At 38.6% G+C, this 27,139-nt stretch overlaps 1 protein-coding gene across 5 annotated transcripts in view; it reads left to right on the top strand.

Moving 5' to 3' along the window:
- The window catches only part of LOC114883013 (ankyrin repeat domain-containing protein 6), an 82,462-nt gene that overhangs the window by 14,328 nt on the left and 40,995 nt on the right, over positions 1-27,139 (top strand). For all 5 annotated transcript variants that reach the window (XM_029200299.2, XM_029200304.2, XM_046290213.1 and 2 more), the window contains 2 exons: positions 10,689-10,794; positions 12,277-12,375. In XM_029200299.2, coding sequence (XP_029056132.2) covers positions 10,702-10,794; positions 12,277-12,375 — 192 coding nt within the window. In that variant the 5' untranslated portion in view covers positions 10,689-10,701. The remainder of the gene's footprint in view (positions 1-10,688; positions 10,795-12,276; positions 12,376-27,139) is intronic.

Raw genomic sequence — 27,139 nt, 5'->3', positions numbered from 1 at the left:
GATGCGTTCAAGCGAGACTCGTTGCCAGGTTAAACGTTCTCCAAACATCTTTCGAAAGCAAAGTGTTTCCATTAGCACTAAACCTTAACATTTAATGCCAGCCCGGTCGTGTTCGTGTCGTGCGCTCGCTTCCAGGAACTCCAGATCCATTCTCACGGAGAGGAGAAAGGGAACAGAGATTCTGTTGGTACGTTCGTTTGTTGCTTTTGTTCTCTGCATGCTGGTACACGTGATAACGTGGCTATCAATATATTTTGCCCGGCACACGTGTGCCGGCCGAGTGTTTGCGACGTGCTCCCATATACGGCCGTCCCGAGGAACCACTCCCATAGGAGGAGCAATTAAACTGTCCATCGGGATTAACGGCACGGACGGCGGATTGCTATGCCTTCTATAGAAAAATTCTAACTTTTATTGCGGGAAAAATTGATATAATTTGTTGGCCATCAGTCGTCGAATTACTTTGAAAGACTCGATCGATTGAAATTTTAAGTATTCAAGGGATGAAAAATTATTTCTGATCCTTAGTTTAATTATATTTCTATAAAGTAAATATAATTAAATTTTCTGTCTTATATTACTATTAACTAATAGCTTTAGAAAATGTTATATTTTTCTAACATAAAATGTTGCTTAGGAAAACAGTAGCAGTTAGAAATATTTCTTCCAAGTTAGAAGTTGTTCTCCTGCTAGCCCTCGTTTGAATAAATACCATACAAGTAGTTGGAATGATTTTTCTTGTTTGCGTGGATAGGATGGTGATTTTTCATTTTGTTTTTCCCTCGTCGATGATCCTGGTCGATTCAGGACATCGATCACCGTCAATTCATCGCCGGCGTACAATTTATCCTCCTGCGAGTCGGAGATTATAGGAGTTGGGCGCCGCTCAGATTCTTCATCAGGATCGTTCTTTGATGTATGATTAGGGCTGCTCGTGCGCGTTCCTTCGTCTTTTAATGGCACTCGAAGACAATGCGGCTTTGTGGGCGATAAAATTATCCATGGTACACGTTTCACGCGTTTTTTCTTTGCCTCTTCCATTTAATTTCCTATAAATCTTTGTTTCTTCAAATTGATTACGCTAGTTTCTTCGTATTTAAAATTGCCATGGGTGTGCGAGTACCCGAGTCTTAGATACTAAGAATTATCCACTACTCACGTTTCACGTCTTGCATTTAATTTTTCAAAAATTTTTATTCTAATCGTTTATAAGCACGTCAGGTACTTAACGTGTTTTGCAATAAGTATTCACACCTCGGACATCGCGTCGCTGAAAATGTTTGCATTTTTTCTTTTATTTTAATGCAACAATTGTGCACCAATCACGATATAAGTGAACATCCTGCCAGTTGTGATGACCTGTATCGAGGTTCGCCGTAGTTAACAATACGTGGCATCGATACCGGGATCTTGGCGAGTCATGAAGCGTAAGAAGTGGTAAGATGACATCAAAAGATCAGTTTAGAGGATGTTGTTGCTCCGTTCTTTATTCAGCTTGCGATCAGATTTGCCGGAACGTGTTCCTTTTAATCGGGGATGAAAATATACGACAAGGAATATCGGGGATATCGAGTGACATTTCAAAGGGTACGAGGTACAATGATCCTAGTTGCCATTTCTTTGCCCATTAGAGAACTGTAAGATTTTTTTAAATGCATTGATCGTGACGGTAGAAGTAACCATTGATACAGTAAAAGATAGTCAGAATTAATCTTTTTAATGTAATGCTTACATTTTGTATTCAAAAATTTAATTACTTTTTTATCTCGAGAAAATTTTGTTTTAAATTAACAGAAGAATGGTAAACGAAATAACGAGATAAAAATTGGAGGACAAATGGACTTGTTAGACAGAGAGATGAGGGTAAAGATAAGTTAGTCTGCTAATTAAACGCTCGCTTGTATTTGTTGGTGGATGTAGATAATGAGATCAAGTATTCTCGCTAGTCATCGTTGGAATACAATGGATTTTCATGGGGACCCAGTTAAAGATGCGACCATTATGATAAACTTCATGATTACTTCTTTTATCTTCCAATTAGACAATCTATCATAATCGGTAGGGAAAAAAAATATTGATGTTCAATCGACGAATGTATAAAATTAAAATTTTCAGAAATTTAAATTGTTGCATAAATATGGAATAAATTGTATGGTATCGAGGAATTGAACCTCGTATCTCACAATTTTAACGACGTCCCAGGACAATACTGTCCAGGAACAATAAGCTCGATACTGGTTCCACGTCTTCAGTGATCCTCTGTGAATTCTATGCCTTGCTCCTTTTTTCTTTACTCCCTGTGTCTCTGGCCGCGTATCGCCACTTGTTATCTGCTGTATACCTCTTGCAGTCTCATCGTTCTCGACGTTGTACAATTGGCATACAATAGTGCGTGTAGAATTAGAATCGACGATACGCCGCTTTGTACTCGTTAGGATTCGACTTACGAGTACTGAGACGAAGTAGTATCCCGTATCGATACTCGATGTTAGATCAATCGGGAGTAATCCGCGGTATACATGCTCGATTTCGATCGTCATTTCCCTGTTTTATGAGAAATTCCAGGATGGGATTGGCCCCTTCATCATTCCGAGGTTCTAAGGTTCTAAGGTTCTAAAATTCCAAATTCTAAATTTCCAAATTCCTAAATTCTCAAACTTTCAAATTCCAAATCCCCAAATTCTCAAATCCCAAATTTCAAATTCTAAATTTTCAAACTTCCAAATTCTGAAATTCCAATAAAATTAAGGGTCCCTGTTAATAAAATTAAGGGTCACCCCTAAAAACAATCCTTCTTACACCAATGTGTAGAAGCAATCTTCGAATCAACTTGTCGCTATCGGAAACAATTTTTCCAAACAATTACCCTCTAAAATATTTCCATTGAGGTATCATTTATCCGTCTTTACGGACAAGAAAGGGTGGTCCCCAGCACGATCTCGACAGAGTTGTCCGTTCGCGAAGCAACCACATTATTCCCCATAGCCAGGTAATAATTAATAAAGACCTTGATATCTGGTAGCGTGGCATTAAGTCGTTAGATCCGGTGAAATCGATTGGAAATACTTGGAACGGCAATTTTGTTAAGCTGGTGCCGATAACGCCGATGCGATACGTCGGCCAACGGTTGGCGAACAGAAACGATCATATTGCAACTCGAACCACCGTGATCTGTTCTCCACTGTGGTTTGCGATCATCGATATCGCGGTTAAAATAAATAGAGCGAAATCCTCGCGTTGATCCTTGGCACAGGACAACGAGCAACCTACGACAGTATCGATTAAGAGAAGTATCGTATGGTGTTTCGTTGCCGGCTATGTCACGTCGATTGGCAACGTATCATTATGCTACGTCCTTTGAAGTATTCCATCGAGTTTGCGGCTGAACGAGCAATAAAATCAACCACCGTCTCTACGTTGTTGATAATTATTGCCCGTTTAGACCAGGACAGGGCGTAATTAAACCTTTCGTTACCGATCTTCTTGTCAGTTACTCGTAAATAGATTGCTGAAAGATCGTCTTTCTACATTTTTTTTTCTTTTTCTTTTAAATCTACAATAACCTTGTGAGTATCCATCGACGAGGAATTAAGCAACGAAAGGTTCAATTGGGAATTCATCGTGAGATAAGAGGGAACGTAGTCGTATCTCTTGTGGAATAAACGCGAACTCAATAAAGGCCCGTACAACCGCAAATAATTCAGGTAGCAAGGGAGAGAGAGTCCATTGAAGCGTCTCGGTTGTATTCAAATTCGACGTTCACGAGCGTGACCGTGTCACGTAATCGATAGGTGAGCACCGCTACCGGACAGGGTGCGTCGTCCTTTTAAGTCCGGACGTAATCTTGCCCGAGCACGTCAGTCATTCTCTCTGCGTTATCTCGCTCGCATCTCGTTGACTCTATTTTCCGTTTAACCCTGCGACAGAAGCGTGTTTCAACGCGTGTTGCACACCTGCCTATTAAATTCGCCGAGTTTCACAACCACGAACGGTTAACGCTCCTCGTCGGAAGTTCGACCTCGTTTCGTGTGTTCACCTGTTGATTACGGATAAAGAGAATTTGTTGCAAGAGTTTCGTGCACAGTTGGCTGCGTTCACCTGTGGACGATCGTAGTCGCGCATTGTGGGTATTAGGGGCGGCTATGTATTTAAAAATAGCGAGTAAACATATTAAAAGTGATTTAGAAACAAAATAGTATGATTTTTAATTAATAAATATTACAAAGTTTAGTATATAACTGAAAAGTAGGAATAAGAAAGTAAATGTTCATTCAAATTTTCCCGCGTAAGGGTTTGTACAGAAATGGTGGTCCGCCACAGATCTATATATACGGGGCTTCTTCCCCCCACTTCGTCAGTCTCCTCCGGACCGCCGAAGGGGTGACACGGGAGCCCGGTAGAAGGGAAACCTGCTTTGATCGTGAGTGTACCCTACACCATTATCAATTCTTTCCCTTTTTGTCTATTTCATTCTGTCGCGAAAGGGTTAACAGAATGAGACTGCAGAAGCGCGCCATGCAAATATGTTACAAATGGTGCCTATCTTAAGGGGAAGGGCACATTTGAAATGCCAGGTATCGTATCTGGGCTCGTGGATCGGTTTTGACTGAATACCTCATTAGAGCGGGACACCGGTTCTCGGTAAAACATCGTTAGGCGTATCCTACGTGTTCGCTTCGTCTACGTTTTACTTTCCCTCCGTTGAAATTCCGTCACGGCTCCTTTTGCCAGCCGGCCCGTTTAAGGCAAATAAACGCGTACGCTTGTCCGATCTGGTAAAAACGCGTCGGAGCTGACTTCTTCGACGCGAACCGTTGACTAGACGGATACGTACGAAATGGATTGGTCACGAATTTCCATCCGTGATTCTATTTTTCGACCGTGAAGCTGAGCTCCGAGTAATCTTTCTTTTTCTCCTCGTAAAACGAAGGTTTTACAGAGGGGTTACTTTTTATCTCGTTCGGAAGCAAAGTCACGTTGTTTGGTTAACTACAAGTGTTTTCGTTCGAATTCGAATACCGGATGTTGTTTCAGTGATCAGGAAGTTTTTAAATGCGTTCGACGATATCGAACGTGGTCGTAGTAAATAAATATTGTGATTACAGCCAGGTTCTTCTAGGTTGTTCCCTTCAGTCACAATAGGGAATAGTTATTTCTTACGGATGAAAGCTAGTAGAACCGGTTTCAGATCGGTTGGAAACCTTCAGAGTTGAACAATCGAAATTATATCGGATTGTAACTTACAAGCGAAGATTTTTAATTAATTGCAAATCAAAATTAATATCGTTACTCTCGAATTGATGATCTCCGGGCAAATTAATGTATCAACTCCCAGACAGATTTGACAGGGCGATGAAAAAGTGTTGATGATTAGTGTGTCGTTTTTTGTCGGTGGTAAGACACGGGTCATCGTGCGGGCGTCAAGTTGATTTCTCAGTCGAGCCAGAATGGACATTTAATTGAACGCTTTGTTCCTGTGACTTTTTGCCGGTGGCGAGTCACTTCTCGCGGTCCAGCGATCGCGGAAGGAATGTCCGGTCGAGTCTCTCGTCCAACGGAGACGGATAACGCGATCCCGGGGAGACATTCTTATCTCGCGAGATCTCTAATTAAAAGATTTCTCATTGCCGCCTTCGCTCGAGGACAAGGAGGAAGGCGGTATGCCAACGACGAATACCTTTAAGCCCTTAATCGACGCCGATTCCTCTTATACCGGGGTAATTAGCGATGCAAATGCGCTACGGCAATAGCCGCGGGTATTATTGAAAATTCAAAGATCCACCGTTTGCTAAATTGAATTACATACGTTGAAAGTTACGGGTAACTCAACGTCGAACAACTTGAAAGCTATTCGAAGTCAATTAGTCGGCGCAGCCCACTTCCTTGTTCACGGATGATCATCGGGATGTTGTTTTTATAATTAACACCGAGAGGTAAAATTAATTACCTTTCGGAATATTTCAATAAATTATATCACCTTTTTATTTGGATTATTTGAAAGTTTATCAAATTAGGTCGTAAGTCATCGAATGATTTCGATTGGTGTAAAACACCCATTTGCAAGGAGTTGCTAATGGGTTCGAGAAGGAATTTAAAGATGGTAAAATTCCACTGATAAATTTTCACTTTGCATTCTTTTTATTTCAACGTACCAGTTATCAAACGGCTTAAACGGTTACGCGTGTTTGCTTTATTCGTCGATGGTAAATTAATAACGGGCGCTGGAAACGGCAGCATTATCTAAATCATAATTTGCCACGCTCGTTGATACGATTTCAATTTATAGTATCTCAGAGCGTAATCGTTTTACGAGCGGCGCCGAGAGGAACACGTTTGCATTCCGAATTCGTTTAATTAGAACAACCTCTTCTCGAGATTAGCGGTAAAGGGGTTTATTCATGGAAACAGGGTCAGAGATGCCACGAACCAGGCCCGAAATACTGTTGGATATGTACGGGCACGCAGAAGGAGGGATTTCTCGCGCGTACGTGATGTAAGTTCACTGTAATTAAGAATACTCCTTGATTGGTAATCGCGAAGAGAAATCGCGAGTTGATTGCTAGCTTTCGGTGAAAACCTTCGTGCATTACTTAATAGTGGGAATGATTAGGAAAATTCGCGGAAGAAAAATGTTAAACGTTTCTGCTGATGCAATTCTTTGTGAAAAGGTTGCTATTTTTATTTATTTATTTGATGATTTTAGTATCATAAATTATAGACACGAAACTTCGTTTACTTCTCTCGCTAACGATTCTCATTCTTGGAATGAAATTAAATTTTTCACTTACAAAAATAGCAACGAAATAAGTACTTTCAAGAACGATGAAACACTGGTGCGTAATTTATACCGAATACATTGTATCGTTATCCGGAATCGATTAATGTCTGTTGCGAATTGCATGCAAATAGATACTGGACAGAGTTTCCAATATGAAAATGAAACAATTTGAAAGTTTCAGCAGGTGATTCGGGATCGGTACAAGGAATGATAATTTTCCGTTGCGTTCACGACTGTTTCCCTGTGTAATTATTGTCGAACGACAAGCGAGCCAAGAAAGTATATGCTTTATGATCTTGTCTTTCGTGCAACTACCTCTGATTACGGGTACATCGGTCGATCGTTTGCGGTCGTGATTCAAGGCTTCTTGCTTCGATCGCTAATAAACCATGGCTTTTCCGGTATTTCTGCTTCGATTATGGATAGATTGAATGTTTATCCGGTTGAACACGATTACAATGAAAGTTTTGTTAATTGGTATCGTTGGAAATTTATTCTTTGAAAACTTTGCCACCGGTAGAATTGTGCATTTGGATCTTTCTTTTGTTTAAATAAGAATTTATTTTTAAAAAATTGTGGTAATTTCAAATTGATGGAAGAACGGGAAAATACTAGAATTCCATGCGAATGTAATTGGATAGAATTTTTATCAAAGAAATTATCCTTTTTATCAAGATTTTATTTTGTCAAGTCTCAAGAGTAGATAGAAGAAAATTTCTCATGAGCTAGCCAATACGTACACACAGTAATTAAAGCCCTTGAAGGTATAATTGGAAAAAAGGATATTTTATGAGCCTGCTTTCGATGGCTTTCGCTCTTGGCATCCTCCATAGCATCGTGGTTGCTGTTCGATTTTCTCATCGAGACGGATATAATATGATGATCTTGTTCATAAAATCAGAGAATATATAAGTAACGCTATTTTTCGAATCACTATAATTCAACTTCAAGCCTACCAATTTCTAAAGTCTATAAATTTTACAAAAATGCAAATATTTAATTTGAAGCTTATAAAAATTGAGTCTTTAGACGAATAAATAATCTGTAAAGTTATCAAATAATTAGCAATAGGATCAGAATATTTTAACTAAAAATCATTATTAATAAATATTTTTTCCGTTTAATTTACCAGAATATTTTGATGAATAAATTTATATAGGAAGATGAGTAAACAAAGATAAATAATAATAGGTTAGCGCTTTTTAATTCTATTTTAATCGAGCTCGGATCGCGTCTCGGAAACTGGTGCCATATATTAAATCATCGACTTTTTCTTCTTAAGTTATTAACCTGTGTTGTTGAATACGGTGATTGCTTCGGTGAAAGACGTTCCTCCTTCATTGATCACGATGACGTAGGATGGGTAAGCGATAATTAAATCGCCTCCGGATCAGGAGAATGTCCTTGCAAGCAAGACTTCTTGTTAGTTGCATATGCTTCTTCTTCGTGTACAATTTCTAATTGAACATAAACGAATAATTAGAAGTTTTTCTCATATGATATCATTTCATCACGAGCACGAGATCATTTTTTATTATCCATTCTTTTAAGTATACATATTGCAAATCATGGTTATAAACAATTTTCAAAATGAGCACCATTGTAAAATCAAAAGACTTTAATTAAGAAAAATACCATATGGAGTTATCAAACCGATGTCTCTAATGTTTTTCGAAGCCTGATTGATCGATCACCAATTGTTGGATCAACTGTTAGAAACTATAGGTACGTAAGAAATTTAATTAGACGATGCAGAAGTGACAATTGGAAGGACACAAGCATTGGTGGATTTTAATTTACTTTCATTGTAAGAGAGCCGTCTGACTGATCGATACGAGATTTTCTTTGACTAGTAGGCAATACATTTAGCACAGTCGAGTTGTTAAAGAGAAACCTTGCATCATTAATCAAAGTCTGTTGAAAATTTCACGTTGTATAGAGAGGCACCTGCGCGCATCCGCGTACACGTGTGTCTACGAGACATTTCATTTTAATTTACGATCAGCGATGCTTGCGAATTCGATGTTTCGCATTCTAATAAGTTGACTTAGCTAGTTATCATCGACTTGGGTTGAGTTGAGACATTAGTATTAAAAACTATGATAGTGAATTCTAATAAGTTGGCTCGTCTAAGTTTTAATTCAACTATAAGTGTCTGCTTCTCAAAATTCGTTATTATAGTTCTCGATAATAACCTTGCGTTTGAAATGGATGATTAAAAGGCCATGAAAATCTATAATTCATCGGGAAGCAATTATAATTTATATGGATGAATAGAAACCCTCCCATGTGATTCTTCGAAGTGGCACATCTTCGACACGGTTCAAAGAAGCCCACACCTCCAGCCAAATTAATATTACACGCGAGATCACATTCATAATCCCTGCAGCCAGATCTTCATTACAAGGGCGGAAAGGGAGTGACAACGAAGAAAAGGACGCGTATCCTCTGTAAAGGGAACAATGATACACGGTGCCATTGTTTCGGAGACAATGGATGCGATGGCTTCGTGAGTTGAAAAAATAAAAAAGAATATGCTCGTCCACGAGGATCATCACTCCTATGCTTACGTGAATATTAAACGACCCCACGAAAATATTTCAATTTTCCTAAACGGATACCCCGGGATAGGAGTTCGCGAATCAGGTTTTCTTTGAAAAATAATTTTCAAAATAGGAATTTCCTTCCTTTTTAAATATAGGTCTATGTAAAGGGGATCCTCTCCCCGACATTGTCATTTTTCCCGGGGAAGCCTAAGGGGAAGGACGATTTCCCAGTTTCCTGGGAAACCTGATTTAAATGAGGGTATACATATTATGAGTCTTCATCGATTGATAAATGACTCACGATAAAGTAGACTTAGGTATATTTTATCTATCTTCGTAGTTACAAGAATCAGTCAACAAGTCGATATCGTTCTTTTGCCGATCTCGAGCTTATAATAAAATATGCTCCGAATGATGTCGGAACCAGGTATAATCAACGACTTTTCTTCGGGGTACCGACGCATTCCTTCATAGTATAAGTAACAGGAAGTGTCTTCGTTATCCTTCCCCTTCTAATTCGTTGCGAATCGGTTCTCTGGCCATTAAACAGAAACGAGCGCATCTAAGAAACTCTTGATCGCTCCAGGTGTATGACGTAGACGTACTTACTTTAAACTGTTGTTGTCTCATTAAATAAAAAAACATAAAAAAGAAAATAAACGGGAACACTTAATCGGTGTGAGTTTATGGCTGTTATTTTATAATATATAAAAAAATTAGAATTTATCATTCTTGTGATGCATTCTCCACATTTGTTTTCCATGGAATTCCAGTCGTTTTATTTCATGTTACGTAATCACGCGAAAGAAAGTGCGAGTGATATTTTTTTTATTGATATCTAATGTGATCTTGAATTCACTGATATGCGTTTCTCGTTCCTCTTTCCTATCGAACGCACACCATAAACGTAACCGGTTGACATCCGGCGGAAACTTGGATCGTGGATTAACTTTTACACGTTTCTCGTGTTACTTTTATTCTTAAATACAACAATACGATATAAAATACAAATAAATAAATGGTATTCATGAATCTTTTGCAAACAATCGTAAAAGTATAAATAATTTTTTTTTTTAATTCCCCAATTGCAATTTGTATTTATATCTAAGGATATTTAAATTTTATATTCTTTTTCTTCTCTTGTTCATCTTGATATTTTATTTATTCGAAAAGAAATCATTGCTGAGAGATAGGACGAGGGTATAAATTAGAGAAATGAAATTCTCGTCGAATGGAACGATTTCATTTGGAAAGAAACTCGTGATACCGGGATATCTGACGTGGTAATCTGCAAGGACAGCACGAAAAGCATCGAGCTTCAAACGAATTCCGCTAATGACCGTCCATTTCCTTTTCTTTTACAGATGCCTGGCTGGAATGGCAGAAAAGTTGCGCGAGGCGGCCGCACGTGGGGACGTTGCACGAGTTGCGCGTCTCCTTGACGAAGATATTAAACCATTACCGGATGAGGTGAGTCCATTTCCGTTTTATACATATATGTATATGCACCTCATCGACACACCTTCTTCATTAGCATTTCTGAATAGCATCTGTATAAAAGAAGTAAAAAATTTTACCATTATTTTATTATTTTTGAATTTTTATTTGCTTTTAAAATTTCATACTTATATTAAAACAAATTTTACATCGAATTCAGAAAACTTTATATTTGAGAAATATCGTTTTCAAGAAAGTTATCGCCATTTTTTATAATTTTAATTAAGGCTAATGAAGTCAGAGATTCATTAAAGGCGAGGCTGATTAGGTGGCCGCGAAGGTGGTATATTAATTAGGTTACATATTTGCATGTTCGTTGTGACGGTCGCCGAGGGTGAGGATGCAGATAAACGTGTTCAGTAGACATTTGTCAAAACGTTATTTTGTAGGCTGCGAGGCAACACGGTCGATTATCTATGCATTCGTTACAATTACTTCCTCCTTAATTGCACCGGTCAAATTAATCGTCGACTTTTTTCTTTTCGCCCCCCGGCGAACTTGTAAATAAAATGTATTCCAAGGAGATATATTGATCGTGAAATGCAGGAGATAATTGAAATTATGAATACAGATTTTGCAATTATTATAGCATGGGAATTCTTATTTTTGCCCTTAGGAAAATATTCCAAATACATATTTCATATTCTAAATTATCAATCAGATAAATCATCACCTCTAGATCGTATCCTTTCTAAACGAAGAAACTTACCAATCCTACGATCCCACAATTTAATCTAAATAAAATTTATGTTACCCATAAGTTTCCTTCGTTTGATTCATATTCACAACAATTTGCTACTTGATATATCGCGTTTCTTGCATCCAGCCTGCGTGGCTAAGATATACTTCTTCATTAATAGGCCAAGTTAGTTCGTTCTATTACTCGAGGCGAGCTTACAGGAAATTCTAACGTAAGTTAGCAACGTGTCAAAATGATATATCCTGTCATTTATTAATTTTCTGTAATGTATGTGCTCGATATACGACAAGAAAAGTCAGGTATTCACCTTAAGTGGTTGTTCAACTTTTTCCCTACTTATTTTCATATAATTACCCGGCTGGTTAAGGATGATTATAGTAATACACTAATTTATGTTAAAACAAGATGAAAGATACTTTGTAAGTATAAAAATTGGTAAAAGAAGGACGGATTAGGGGTTCGAGGAATAAGGTCGTGGGCATAGTTTTGTTGCTCGAATCTTTGCTCAGCTAATTAAGGGTCGTCCGATCGTTGCAGCTAATTCGACGAGGGAAACGCGTGTATTACATACTGAAATACGGCTATCAATTAATTACGTCGCTAATTAATCCTCCGGTGAATCATTGCGTACGGTGTGAGTATTTTAAGGAATCTAATTTACCCGACACTTTCACACCTCGCGCCTTTCCCTTTTCATGGAAATGCTAATTATGAAAGAGAAGGTAAAGATAATTGGTTCGATATTCGTGTTACAGAATGGTAGAGGACCACTTTTGTTGGCAGCTGCGGCTGGTCATCTGGATGTCTGCGAAACGTTGCTTCTTCGGGACATCGACGTTAACGCTGCGGACAATGTAAGTCGATATTAATGAACTTTTTATTAATTTTTTATTTAATTACCATCTACATAAAACAGCGTTAAAAAATTTTATCTTTCAAATATCGCTGGTTGAACGCAGATGAGTAAAGAAAATTAAATGTTGAAAAATTTGAAATAATAAAATAAATAAGGAGCGATAATTGCACGGTGGCAAAGGGATCGAAAAGCGAAGCAAGTAAATCCTGAAGTGGCGAATAACTTGAAATCGGGTAATAATTTACGAGCATTGGTGGGTTGTTCTTCTCGTCAGCCCTGCAATATATCAATATACCAGCTAATGAAGGGTGCACGGATAATTACTGTATAATTGCAGGCTTACGCTGACGGTAGAACATTGCTCCACTCTTCCGTTTGTATTTTGTTCATCTCTTTGAAACACGCGAGCAAAGCACTTGTCAATAATATCGGTACTAACTTGACGACTTGATTCACAGAGAGAGTCATTAAAAAAAATCTGTTTCAAAAATTTCCATATATTTTTATAATCAATAAATTGATAAATTGAGTCAATTTTTTTTCGATAACACAATTAGCAAATTTTCATGATAAATGATTAACTTTCTTTGTCGATAAAAAAGAATCATTCTTTTGTATGATATTTCGTATTGGGTAAGGACAATGATTCATTGAAAAATATATAGAGGCAATCGGGATCATCTTCGTTATCTCGCTGGAAGATCCGGCTAGGCTTTAGTGCAGATACAATGCATCCATTGCCGCGGTGACTGACGGCCAATCTTCTCCCTCTTGGCTGCAGAACACGTTTGGCTAGATCTTGCCAGCAAGGGGTATCCCAAGGTGGCTGTATTTAGAGTCCGTATACTCGCCGCTGGTGGCCATGGGATATTCCTACTAAATTCCCGTGAATATCTTCTTGCTTTACCTTATACACCGAGACACCGATCACTTTCTTCTCCTTTTGCTTCTATTGTTGCCTTATAAAAGGGCCGAGGGTGCAATTTATGTTCAGATTAATAACACAAGGATACATATATATTTTGGAAGATTTCTTACCTGTTTTCTGTACACTTGTATTAGGTGTCCAAATTAATTCGATGCCTTCTTAATTATTATAATGAAAGATTTTCAAATACATCATTCGAATTGGAAATAAATTTCTTTGTTCTCTGGCGACAATAGAGGAATATGGTAATGAAGGAAACGGGCATATCCTCGATCGAAAGGTTAATTGGTTTCGTGAAACGGTTAAAGAACGGATCTCCAGTCTGTTAGAGCTGTTGTTTTTTTTTTTTTTTTGTCATGGTGAACAGTATCGATGGATAGTGGCGAGCGTTGTGTACACGTACCTTTTGTCTGCATAAGGCAATCCGAGTAGCAGCAATGCTACACAGAATGCTGCCTCGGTATCTGCAAATGAAAGTTTGATATTTATTGGTGACCGATCGCAGAAATGTACAGCGGTCCCTGTCTATGCCCTTTTCGAACCGGTACCCACGTGCGCTCCCCAGGATTATGGAAACGCGCGTTTCCACAGAAGCTCGAACGAGTTTTTTTTCCCCTCGCAGAAAGATGAAGTGCGAGCTTTCCATTGTCAGTTTTCAGGGAGACCTGGTATTTCTCTCGCAACCAGACCATTTTCATTCATACGATCATTGAAATTTATTTTCCAAGATAAAATACAAATTTCCGATCTTTCGAATGTTTGATTTTGTTGGAAATTAGCGTAACGAAAAAAGCGGAATATTTAAGGCTGTTGGTTGGGAGAGAATTTTGCAAGCAATCGAGCTGCACCGCAGGCAAACTGGCACGGTAAAGGAAATATAAAAGGGGGATGTTTGAATGGCATTTACAGCCATGAAATTTACGACGATTTACCGGTATTCCTGTTTTGCTTTTATTTCGACCGCATAGCCACGTTGCTGCTTTCGTCTGATATTCGCGATGGATCCATGCTGTACTTCTGAATCGGCATACTCTTCTCGCTCAACTGATTTACGAGGGAATACTCGGAGTGGCAATTTAGAGGACTAGATATCTGTCGGAATTTTTTAATATTAAAAAAGGTTATCTCCGCGTTTTATTTTTTATTAAATTATTTTTCGTTATTTTTCTCTAGCAAATCGTTACGAGAATTTTTGTCCACGCGTTTCGAAACATCCTGTATATCCCAAGGAATTCATTTAGCCTCGTAACTCTTTCGGATATCTCAGGCAAACCGGACCGGATCGAAAATCCGACGTACCGTTGAATAAATCCGATAAATTTCGACACGGCCTAGACTAGTCGGTGATTTTAGATAAACTACATACCTGTGCCCGTTCTTCAAAGATTTTCTTCGGTGATTCCTCCGTTTCGTTCGTCCGGACAAGATTTATAATACGAAACTTATGGGTGCCGGGTTTCCGAAAGACTACGCCGCGAGGAATTTGGCGCACGTTATTCTTTCTGCATTGTGTGGCAGAGAGTATCCTGAAAGGTCTATAATTACGAGAGGCCTGAAAATAGCTTTTTAGAGGAACATAGGCGTTCGTTCAGCCGTGATGTTCGTTTTTTCGAACCGGATTTCGGTTGGGTGCCCTCTGTCAGCCATCTTTCAAGGGTTCCCTTAGCCGAAAAAGCGATTATCATACGTCCTTGGGGGATTTTTTTAACACGGTCGTAGATTCGACGAAATTGAACGGGACGATAAATTGATACCGCTTTGAAGTTTGATCGGTACTCGACGAAGGATACCAGAGAATGGTTTTGTTTTTTAAATTGAAAAATGAAAAATGGAAAAGGGAAATTTATTAATTGTCTATTAATTACCTATTAAAAAATTTACCTCCTATTTTATAGTCAAATTTTCCTTCGCCAGTTTCATTTTGAAGAGTAATTCATTTTCATTTTCCTGCGAAGGTGCAAGTAGAAATCAGTATTCATTGAAATTTCAAAATGCATGCGATGCGCTTAAAATGCATCTTTGTTTAAATTCAAATGAACGGTGTTCTACTCCATTGTAAGAGAGTAAGCATGCATTAGAGGGCTCGGAACAGGTAAAATTCCGCAGATCGATGCACCAGCCCCAGGTGTTCTAAGGACGAAAAAGGAACGCGACCACGGGAGTTTACGATGTTTTTACGTGTCGAGTGAGATTTAATTTACCAAACTACGTGACTTCGATCCCATATTTTTGTCCGCGATATCTCGTTTATTTGGCCGGCTGCTTGTGTTTCGTTGTCCCCTGTTCGCTCCTTAAAAAGCAGAGAACGAATGGCTAGTCACGATACCTGTACGATTCCTCCGGGGTTATTAAATATTTGATTTGACGCAAGAAGTAATGGAAGATGAGTCGAAGTACCATTGGTTGATCGACCATTTCAGGGACATAAATTTCTTTTCCAGTTTGAATGACAATAACATGCGAAAAGGATGAAGATTTTTTCACGGATATTATCGTAAAATTTAATAAATATAAATATTAATCAATTTATGCCTAAGACATAACTTATAACTTTTCTATTTTTCTTCGTTCCTTACCTAGTGTTTCGATCTGACCAGGTCAAAGATACTATTACACGTTCAGACTCTTCTTCTGTCGACAGACTGACAAACGACTTTTCACCTTCGTTCTCCTAAGTGGAAAAGTATATTTAAACGTGTCGAGCGTACACCGTGTCGTACGTTCATCCATCTAGCAGCGCATAAAATCGTTGTGCACGAAGCGAGTTATGTAACGGTGTTTCTTTCGTGGCAATAAAACGGATAGGAAGCATCTTCTCGTACTTTCTCCGTAATTATACAACCACGATAAAACGAATAATCCGGGAATCGTCGAGGATAGGCCAGTAGCTGTTGCAGCATCATAAGGAACCGGTGTTCGACACGTTACGCGATGTTACACACGATTTTTCCATTATTTTTCCTTGTTGATCCTTGTCGAATATCAATCAATCGATGCGGGGATCGAAAGTCCAATTACTATACTTGTTGCAATTAATCATACGCAAAGAATGCTATATTATTAACTGAATTGCTAAATCAATGGCGTGTATCGCCTGTTGATTCACCTTTTCATGTTTTACTGCATTTTTCCACGTTCTGTCGAGTTAATAGCGATAACTCGTGAAAATTACAGGCAGGAAAGTGAAAATGGCCTCGGTTATTAGTTCCATTGCTTTCACTTTTGCCCTCTTGAATGCACTATGCGGTAATAAAATTGTATTTTCAATTAATAATATTTTAGTGTAGATTATTTCATACAAATTTCATCTATCAAAGTGGCAGATTAAAAGGAGGTTTAAGGAGGGCTACAGCCCCGGCCCTCACTTTGTATATAGTCCTCTTCTAAGTCTTTCATTTATTTTGTCAAAAAATTGCAATTTTTGAAGTAAGTTTATCAGCCAATGGGTTCAATAGCCTCGGGCCCCAGAAACCTTAATCCGCTCCTGGATAAATGACTTTGCATAAAATGACTATAGCAGCGAAAGGGTTAATCATAAAAGAAGAAAAAAGTGGCATTAATTTACTACGGGATGTAAAAACGTGGAATACGCAACATCGTATGCGTTCATGAAGATCCTCAAACGCGAACTGTCTGCAGACGTTGCAGTTGCAGTTGCATCGCGGTATGCATATGTATGCGTTAGCGTACGGCTGGAACAATGATACCAGTTTGACTGGTGTGCTTCTCCCACCCTTTAAAAGCGGCATGCACTGTATATCTCGAACCGATGCGCTCCAAGTTGCATCGTTTTAAGACGCTTCTTCGATATCCTGGCTATTTTCAGCTGCAATCGCCGAAGGTATTGATAACAGCCGAATGTCACGCGTATAACCACCTTCCGTGTTAACGAATCGAAAATGGAAGCGAGCTAATCGTTCCGATACGAACCGCTAGAAATAACCGCGTAATGGCCGCGTAAAGAAGTCACTTCGAATAGAGCCAGTTTAAAGGAATTCAGATTCTTTTCTTTTTCGAATATATTCGTAATAGAATACCGTTTTATGATAAAGAGAAGATATCTTGGTGTCTAGTATGGCTTAGATGTATAATATATTTGAAATTTTTTTTACATAAAAGAATAATAAACGATTCTGTCTATGCTGCTTCCAGATTTGGTCTCTCGAGGAATACGAGATCCAAATGTTTTAATTGGGAGAAAGTGCAAAGGCTCGATAAAATGGGTCGTTCGGTTATTTCCGTTTGAACAGGTTCTCTAAAGTGATCTCTTCAGAGAAACTGATCAAATATCTGCTTCACATTGGCATTCGACAAGTTGTCTAGAATATTAATATATCCTATAGTAATTTAATTTTACATGCTTATAAATTAATTCTATGTTATCTTCAAGGTTACTGAACACTTATTTCAAATTCCAATTTCAGTTTCTATATCTTACATAGCGGTTCGATATGTTATTAGAAATGAATTGAAATAACGAAATATCTAATCGTATTTACCTTTTTATTTTATGCTGTACATAGAACAACACCTTGAACAGAACAGTATATAGATGCATCTCTTACTTAACAATCATTCGGGAGATCGATCGTTCTTTATGTAGAGCATCGTTGCAACGATCTTCCTGCACCGTGCACTCTGCTATTGTGCATCGGTTCGATGCAATGACGGATAAAATCGGATAAAAGCATAGGTAACCGGGGCTTACATAAAAACGAGATGCTAGGCGCAATCGTAATTGAAGATTGGATACGGAACAGCGGGTTAATTGCATCCCTATATCTCCGTATTGTTGGCGTAATCTCGCATTAGTTTCTTTGACAAGTGTACCTGGAACTTCCCTCCTGAAGCTCGTTATTCTTCCTATGGTGTTATTACTCTCAGGGATGCTTTTTTTTATTTTTGTTCTCAGGCGAGTTCCTTAACATTTTGATTGTTGTATGATTTTGATCAGATCTTTCAGAAATTTTTGAATTTTAGAATTTTAGAATTTTAGAATTTTAGAATTTCAGAATTTCAGAATTTCAAAATTTTAGAATTTTGTGACTTTGGGACTTTCGAACTTTGAAACGTAGGAATTCTAAAATTTTAGAATTTTAGAATCATCCAAATGTCTGAGAGGGTTTAACCAGCCGGTAGGATCGATGCAGTTAGCGTTTCGCGTACTTTTGCACGGTGACAATGTCGCGGTATCTTTGTCGTCGCATCTCGTGCTGCGAAAAGCAAAGCCGACTGCGATCTCATCAAGCGCATAATAGGGCATACGTCGGACTAGCTCGACGTGCTCATATTTGACTCTCGAGCCCTCGCGAGTCTGTTCTACGTGGAAAGGCAATTCCGTTCCCGCGTATCATAAAGTGTGAGTGCCATTTCGAGCGCTCAGGAAACGCAGCCGAGCGGGCAGAAGCGTTCTCAAGCGGGATCATAAAAGGGGAACGCAATGAGAACCGAGTGAACTTCAAAGTCGTGTCGCAACTATGATCTCCTTCGCTTTACTTGACACTTCCTTTAACACAATGATCAGAGTGAATGGAATTGCAAACAGACGGAACATTGTTCCTTGTAAATTGCTTAAGAGAAGAAACGTGTTGGCTGCTTTTAAAGGAAGGAAAGAACATAATTTCAAATCTGAATTCGATTCCTTAATTGATTTTGAAATTTAAACTGTAATAATTATGCGTAAAAGATATCGATAAATAATATTTAGAAACGCAACAAATTGATACTAGTAGTTTCGTTTCTAAAGGTCTCCGTCTCGGTAATAATTTCTCGTTGCATTTCTGCAATTATTGTCATCTCCGGCGATGCAACAACTGCAAATTCATGCAGAACGCAAAATGTCAAAGAAGCATTAACATGCCGACATTTGCAACTTGGTACCCCGATCTGTGTATGTTACAAATTATCTCTTCTCTTGTTCCCCTTCGTTCAATCAATAGATAAAATTGTTTTAAAGTTCAATGAATTCGTTTCTGAACAGAAATTCTTCATTTTTGATTTTCTATCTATCGTATTAGGTCATATTGAATACATTCTAAAGAGCATTGATTTCATGGATTAACCCAGCAATTTCTATCACGAAGTAACCAGCTCGATGTGAGGAGAAGCAGTTGTCTCGATCAGGATGCACCAGGTACGATTGAAGTAAAAAGCAGCATGCCAATTGGCTTCGAATAGCCATTGCTCCTTTTTCAAGCATCCGTTCGATAAACGAACCATCGGTTCTTGGATCTTCAAATTCATGAGAATACCGACACGTTACATTCGTAAACGATTACGATCTGCAATGAGTGCCGGATAATTCCCTGTATGTGGGAATTGCAGGAAAGTGCATATTTCTCAAAAAAAAAAAAAATTGATCGAATTAAGTAACCTCCTCCTTTTTCGAAGTCAGTTAAAAAGGGGGAATTATCGAGCATATACATTCGTTTGAGCACGAAACGTTCCTAACAGGAAATTAAAGGAAATTAGCGAGCACCTGCTGTACTCTTCCAAGTTGAAATTTTATACCTACAGTTTTTTTCATTAATTGTTAAAAGGAAACCAATTTTATAGTTTCGAAAGCAACAACCGTGAACCACTTTCATCTACCATGCTATCCCTCTACCAGAGACAGGATGTTACTTCGATCTTCACGTGCAATGACCATCCGCGTTACCCGTCCAATATCTTTCGATTTCAATGGACTTTGTTCGTTAAGCGAGCAACCGTCAATTATGCTCCGGCATATTTAGTTTCCTTGTCGTGAAACAGGTACGCTTTACAGTTCCTCCTGTTTCCAACGTGGTCATGCTGTTTCGTGATCACGCGAGGCAAACAAATAACATTAAATGTGAAGTGTGAAATAAAAGGAGGGCTTGGTCTCCTTAAAAATGTGGAAAGGCCTCTCAGTATTTTTAAATTTTTCAAATTAGCAAGATTGCAAAATTTTAAAATTCCTCCATTCCAAAATTCCAAAATTTTGAGATCCTAATATTCTAAAATTCTAACACTTGACACCACTATTAAAGCTAGTTACGTCAATGCTAAATTGTCTACAATCTTCTCTTGATGATTCGATGCAAAAAAGAATATTTTTATATATATTTTATTTCCCTCTTTTTCTTAAAAGGAAACAAACAGAAAATAATTTCTCAAGATGGTAATTTACTTTACGTTGGAAAATTGATATCGTATCATCAATAATGAATCACAGGAAGCACATCTCAATAGTCCTGGCTCTACCACCATAATGAACATCCTTTACAGATGAGGCGTTTAACACTCTCATTAGTTATCCAGTCGTTCGCTTATCCTTATAAATCGATAGAATATCTCTCTTTCTTATAATCCCCGAAAGGAAATAGAAATAAAAGCTCGTCAGCTTGAAAGTTCTCGAAGCCGGTTGAAAATAAAGGCTACCTGTCGAAGATGATCTTGGCGAGAAGATAAAGCATCGAACAAACCTGCCTATCAACGGTACATGTCGGTCAAGCTTAAGCAAGCCTTCAAGAAACGAACCTCGAAGCGGTGTGCACCAGTTAAACGATAAATCAGCTGGTCTTTATCACGAGCTGGCCGTCGGTAATATATTCCGTTGAGAAGCGAGAAAAATTGATCATGGGCGTCTCCTTGGACTAGGAAACGGTGGTAATTTCTCTATCCAGCCGTCGTAAATAATAATTTACGGAAAGATTATGCCAGTGAACGCGTCGCGAACAAATCCATTGAAATGCAAATCAACGGAGCACTAATTACAAACTAAATTTCTACAAACATTTTTCACGTTTCAAATTGCATTATTCTAACTGAAATCATAGAAAAAAATAATGAAATTTCATTTATTTAAAATAATAATTCATTAAGCACCTATTTTCTCCGAACGCGTTAAATAAATGAACGCTCGTTAATTACCCTCTATTGTAGAGTAAGCCATAATAGAGTTTTTTCGAGCATCAAGAGATCTATTCGTTACACAGCAATCTTACCCTCGTGAACTTATTCACGTATATTAGCGACACACCCCAGGCACACACTAACCATGGATCTTGTATTACATTAAAACAAGATTGTGTGAAGTAAGAGCCGGGGTCATTGTAATGATAAATCAACGCCGGCATTAACGTCTTCGTTAATAAATAGCAGCAGTACCCGGGCACTCGCACGTTTCCTACAACCAAACCGATTCGCGTTACAACCGTGCACCGAGTGGCCGAGAGACACGGTTTTACCGACTAATGACCAAGCAGTCGTGGAAACTGGTTAGAATTAATTTGATCGTAGACGCGGCGCTCGATAACCGGCTGAATTCGAATCGAAAGTCTGCTCCGGAGAATAAAACGGTGATTTATGGGCTGACGATGAGGAGACTTCAACGCCTGCGTAAGCGATATCCGAGAAAAATTCTAATGTCCTAAGGTCTCGTCCTTCCCTTTAGGGATCCCTAGCGAAAATGGCAATGTAGGGAAGGGGGTCCTTATAATATAGAAATCTAACTCTATCACATGCGGGGGATAATTAATATTTAATTATTATTCATATTTCTCAGTTATATACTAAATTTTTTAACATTTAATAATTCAAAATTGTATTACTTTTAATATCAATATCATCAAAATTAATATTTTAACAATTTTTGCTTCTCCTATGTCGCTATTTTCACTAGGGTAATTGATCGCGAGTACAAGTACCCGATCAAGTGTTAGAAGAGCTCGATGAGAGAATTACCAGGGATATCGAGTCCTTTTACTGTAACCACCATCCAGTAACGATCTTAATCCTCAATAAATCTCGTCTCTTTCATAATTCCAGCGCTGTTTCCTTTCAAACGTTGGCCGATTTATTAGCGGGAGGGGGATTTAGGATTCGTTGGTACGAAAAGGATATCCACTTGGCTTTCACCCGTGGAAGATTCTATAACGATAGACGATGGTGTGCCCTTCGACACACAGACTGGGAAAACATAAATTAACAAGGGAAAAACGCGAGTGTCGCGCGATAAATCGCGTGTTTCTTTTTCGTATGCTACCGGCACAGCGACGTATCGTAGAGCGGGTTTAATTTACACGTAAATGAACGATGGACGTTGGCGATCGTTCGAGCTCGTAAAATTATTTATGTCCATCCGTGTAATTTACAAACGGTCTGTCTATGTTCTTGCCACTTTCGTTATTGCAATGTGTAAATATCGTTGCGTTTCGATCATCGTTCCGCGTGCAGTTAATTCGCCCGAATACGCGTGTATCTCGTTCTTGTAAAATTCTTTCTTTCCAAGTTAATGAGCACCGAGAACTCGAGGAATTTCCTGTACACGCTACCTTTCTTTGAATATCGTTAAACTTTGATTACCATTAGGAATCCCCATATCGCGGAATGCTGATAGCTTTCGGACATCGCTGTGCTATAATTATCGATCGTACGTTTAATCATATAAGAAATTGAATATAAATTATTTTCCTAATTGTTGGTGCAAATAATGGAATTCATAGAAACAATTTTTAAATATCTAACAGGTGGTGTGTATTTAATTTTGTCATTTTTTCTTCTACTTTTTCTTGTAGAAAATTGATAGATTCTTGAGAATTGTTCTGGTATTTAAGATATTTCTCGTTACACGATTCTACGTTATCAGGAGGGATAAGCTTCCTGGTATCGGGCTCGTTAACCGGACACTGTTTCGTTTTAATAAGCAATTATAAGCGCGACCTGTTGACCCGAAAGAAAATCATGAGTTCCGAGAAGAACTCGTGCCGATCCCTTCGGGGATCTTTCAGACAACATCTCGAAAGTCACGACTTGGTACACTTCACCGCAACATCTTTCTACGGAGGTATTCCGAGCGAATTGATCCTTCTTTCTCTAGAAGAATCCACGCGAACTGTACACGTGGGAGGGGCACAATCTTAGGATAGTTACAGTAATTTGAAACACCGGGAACCTCCCTCTCGGTAAAGATGAAAATTCTTTCTAACAGTTATTAAATAGAAAATTCAATAAATATCGCAAACGAATAAAATAATAATTACTAAAGTAATAAATCAAAATACTAATTACGAGATTTATAAAAAGAATTGCGAGGTATTTTAGATTGTGTTTTATCGTGTCTTGAACGTGTAAGGGGAAAAACGAAAATCCTCGAAAGCTTTGGATGTTGCTGCTCCATTCCGTAAATTCTTGGCGATTATTCGTACGTGTAAGGCACACACTTGTTCCACAGTCAAAGTATTAATCGTTTCAGAGACAGTGATGTATGTTGGCTGCATCAGGAACTCATTAGACCGAGTGCTGTACACGCAGAGCACGAAATTTAATTTCAACTTTTCCAACCTACCACTGTTCCCTTTTTTTTTTCCACGAGAAATTAATGAACAGAGTTTTGAAACGTATACTTTGAGCCATGCTGCTGCGACAATTAACTATGACACGTTGATTCCTTCATTCTATATGAAATTATTTCATTGCAAACAGAAAATTTCCATAAGTATCGAGAGTAACCCCAGACGACAGTCTACTTTTGGAAAATAAATAATTTTCGTATCCTGCGGTGTTAAATATCGCCTATAATCACGTCGTTGGCGAAAGATTAATAACTGTTAATAAAACGGTTCCGTCACTTCCTGCACGAGGTGGTTGGAAAAAGAGTTTTCAGTTGAACCTATAATTTTCCCTGCCACCGATCGCACAATAATCTCCCTTGGTATCTTGATAATTTTCTCTGACCTTTAGTCAATTAACGTATCATTAGAAGAGCATACTATAAATTAGAGAACATGCGGCTGCCACTAATTTGCATCGATCTTCTTCATTTAACATTGCGCATTTTTGGAAGGGACGATTATCTTGTCTTAGCTACCGCCCCGTTTCAAAGCAATTTTAATAATTACGAGCAATTATTTTATTCTGAAAATCTATGAATTTTTTGTTTCTTTCATGAAAATTTCGAAAAAGAGGTAAACGCGTTAAATTACCGTATTCCTGTCCTCCTAAAGTAATGATTTATTTATGAAGGTACGAAGCATCGATCAGAGCACGAAATGTCTCACTCGCAATCAGAAGTTAATCGTTATCCGTGTAGTTACACCGTCGGTACTGGTGGATGGGTGAGTAGCGATGATAGTACAGCTGTAATCTGTTGAGATGATTGTAATTTGTAGAGCGGCGAGCGCCAGGTTGGATAGGTGCTCGACTAAATGTTGCTCGTCCGGATAATGAGAGGATTCGCTCGTCCAGCCTGTATTAGAGAGCAAATGATCCGGTAGGAACGAAGCTCCGTAGCTGGTTGCGTCGGGACGCGTCCTTGCATCGTCGGCAACCGGGGTACAGTTATTCAGATGGGAAACTCGGACAATGACTCCGTGGAACGATCTGAATAGCCTGGAGTTCGTTTCTGCTGTCGAACGAGGCCGTTTCTAGGTAATGGATAGATAGTGAGACGAAGATAAGCGGAACAGGATGTTCCTTCGAATAATTTCAAAGTGGGAGGACTTTTTTATAGGAAGGCATTGTTTTCAAGTATGTTGGATCCATCTTATTTCAATATTTTAATAGACACACTTTAGAATTTTCTCAGAAGTTCCGTGTCTCGTGTGTTTCAATGTTTATACCATACGTGTTAGGTAAAATAGAAATGTTTGAAATTAATAATTGGAGAAAATTCAACGAGATTTATCGGCAAAGTATATTTTGATTTCTTTCTCGATGTTTTCTTGTATGCACACAGTTGTCAACGATATAAAATAAGGGAAAAATTATTGCGATTTTTTGACCACGCGTGTTCCATCTTGCGAAGATGAATGCGCATAACTTGGCGGCCAGTAATGGTGGCTATAATGCACTCAGAAACGTGGAGGAGCGTGTTCGTTAACGGGTTCGCAGGTATCGGGGTTATCAAAACAGGTTTAGTGTCGAGGTGTAAGATTTAATGAATGGATCGAATCTTTTTTCGCGTGTCAGTACGTATATAATAAGCGAAAGTTGGACCCAGGGAACTAGTACTGATTTGGGATGAACTGACGATTCTTTCAGTAGATAAACTACATATTTCAATTATGTACTGCTTTTCGCGGTGCTCGAATTATTCAAAACATCATAGGTATCACTGTAAATAAAAGAAGAGATAAATAAATTTAGGCTCTAAAATTCTAAAATTTCAAAATCCCAAACTTTGCAGTATACAGAGAGAGACTAAGTACCGTGCGTCGCCGACCTTCCGGACGGATCCTTAGCATCTATAAAGGTACATTTTTCGAGGAGTACCTTGACACAAAAAGAACAATTTCTCAATCCCAGACTCCTCAGTCTGAATAGATGGAGAACTATGAGAACCTCTATGAGAATACCTCCAGAAGTTTTATCGTTCCCTGTCACTTCTTACCATTGCTGATGAAACGTATTTATTAAGAGCAACGCGTTCGCGCACTTTTCTTCAGCCGTAATATGGTTCGCGTTACAGTTACAGCTAGTGTAAAAACCGCTAAGGAGGAAGTACCATCGACTTTCGCGATAAAATCGCCAGTCTACGAGATGCAACGAGATTACGCAGGGTATCGAGGCGACGAATGGTCGCGTTTCGAAAGCCAACGAATTACAACACGTATTAATTGTTATTACCAGGGAACAGCCGATGATGTACTCGAGACGCGTTGTCATCGATGATCTAGCCAGAAGATGAGACTAAACGAGTCTCGTGAGTTTTTTTCCCATTTCGCGAACCTTGCCTCGATCAGTACTTTAGTTCACTCCCACCGGGGCCATTTCCTTTCAGCTCACGTTTACGCTTCTTCTATCGTGAATATGGACTTCCTCATTCGTGCCCACGGCGTCTTCTCTCTTTCTCTATCTCCCTGTACCGGTTGATTTCAATTTTGTGGAAAACACGATTCTTCTATCCGGGAATCAAGCTGTTGCGTTTCTTCTGGCCGATGCGTTGCAATATTCAGAAACGCGCGAACGGATGTGCCGGTCGCGTTGAAAAGAAATGGTTTGTTGCTGATGGACTGTTAGGAATGCAATTCATGTAGGTCGTGATGGGAAAGATGATACACTTATTTCCCAATGACCATTGGGAACACTTGATGTAACTATAATTCGTATTCATTTCTTTTCTAAATTCAGGGCCGGCCCTGAGATTTCGGGGATCGGTATTTGAGTACTACAAATAAAATTTATAAAATTAACATTAACTAATTTAAATTTGCATTTCCATCGATTAATATTCAAGTAAACATTACTTTTGGGAGGGCCCTAGGCGTCCGCCTAGGCCCAGGGCCGGCCCTGTCCAAATTAATATCAATATCTTGAAAATTAAAATTTTACAATTTAAATCTTTAATATTTTTCGTGTATAGTACCGAATATGGTAGATTTCCCTCGGGAAAATGATGCAAGACTATTAGGATAACCATATTTAGAAAAGCTAATGTGTAATAATGTTGTTAAACGCAAAGTTATTAATCGTTGACCGACGGTGATATATCGAGTGTCGCGCGTACGACAACAGATCACTCTGATCTACGACAGGATAGGAAAGGAAAAGCCTTTTGCATAGTAAATCAATTTGTAATCCTTGCATCCCCGGCACGATCTACACGGACACGAGTCAGATGAAGCGATCTCCGCCACCGCGGCCAACTTATTCTTCAACACTGAATGATTTAACGCTAACCGATCGAACGATTATACGTTAAATACTAGAAAATAAAAGGAAAATATAAATCAACGTGTCACGATTCTATGCGTTAACTATGTGCTTAAGTGATCCTTGAATCTTGAAGAATCTTTGATAATCGGTTTCAAGTAAAATATGAGTGTGTAAATTCTATTGACTTGGCATCGATAGAAGGACCATTTTGTTACAT

Source organism: Osmia bicornis, chromosome 2, assembly GCF_907164935.1.
Source record: "Osmia bicornis bicornis chromosome 2, iOsmBic2.1, whole genome shotgun sequence".
Lineage (NCBI taxonomy): Eukaryota > Metazoa > Arthropoda > Insecta > Hymenoptera > Megachilidae > Osmia > Osmia bicornis.
Note: the sequence above shows the minus strand (reverse complement) of the source record. Positions and strands in the feature narration are given on the sequence as shown.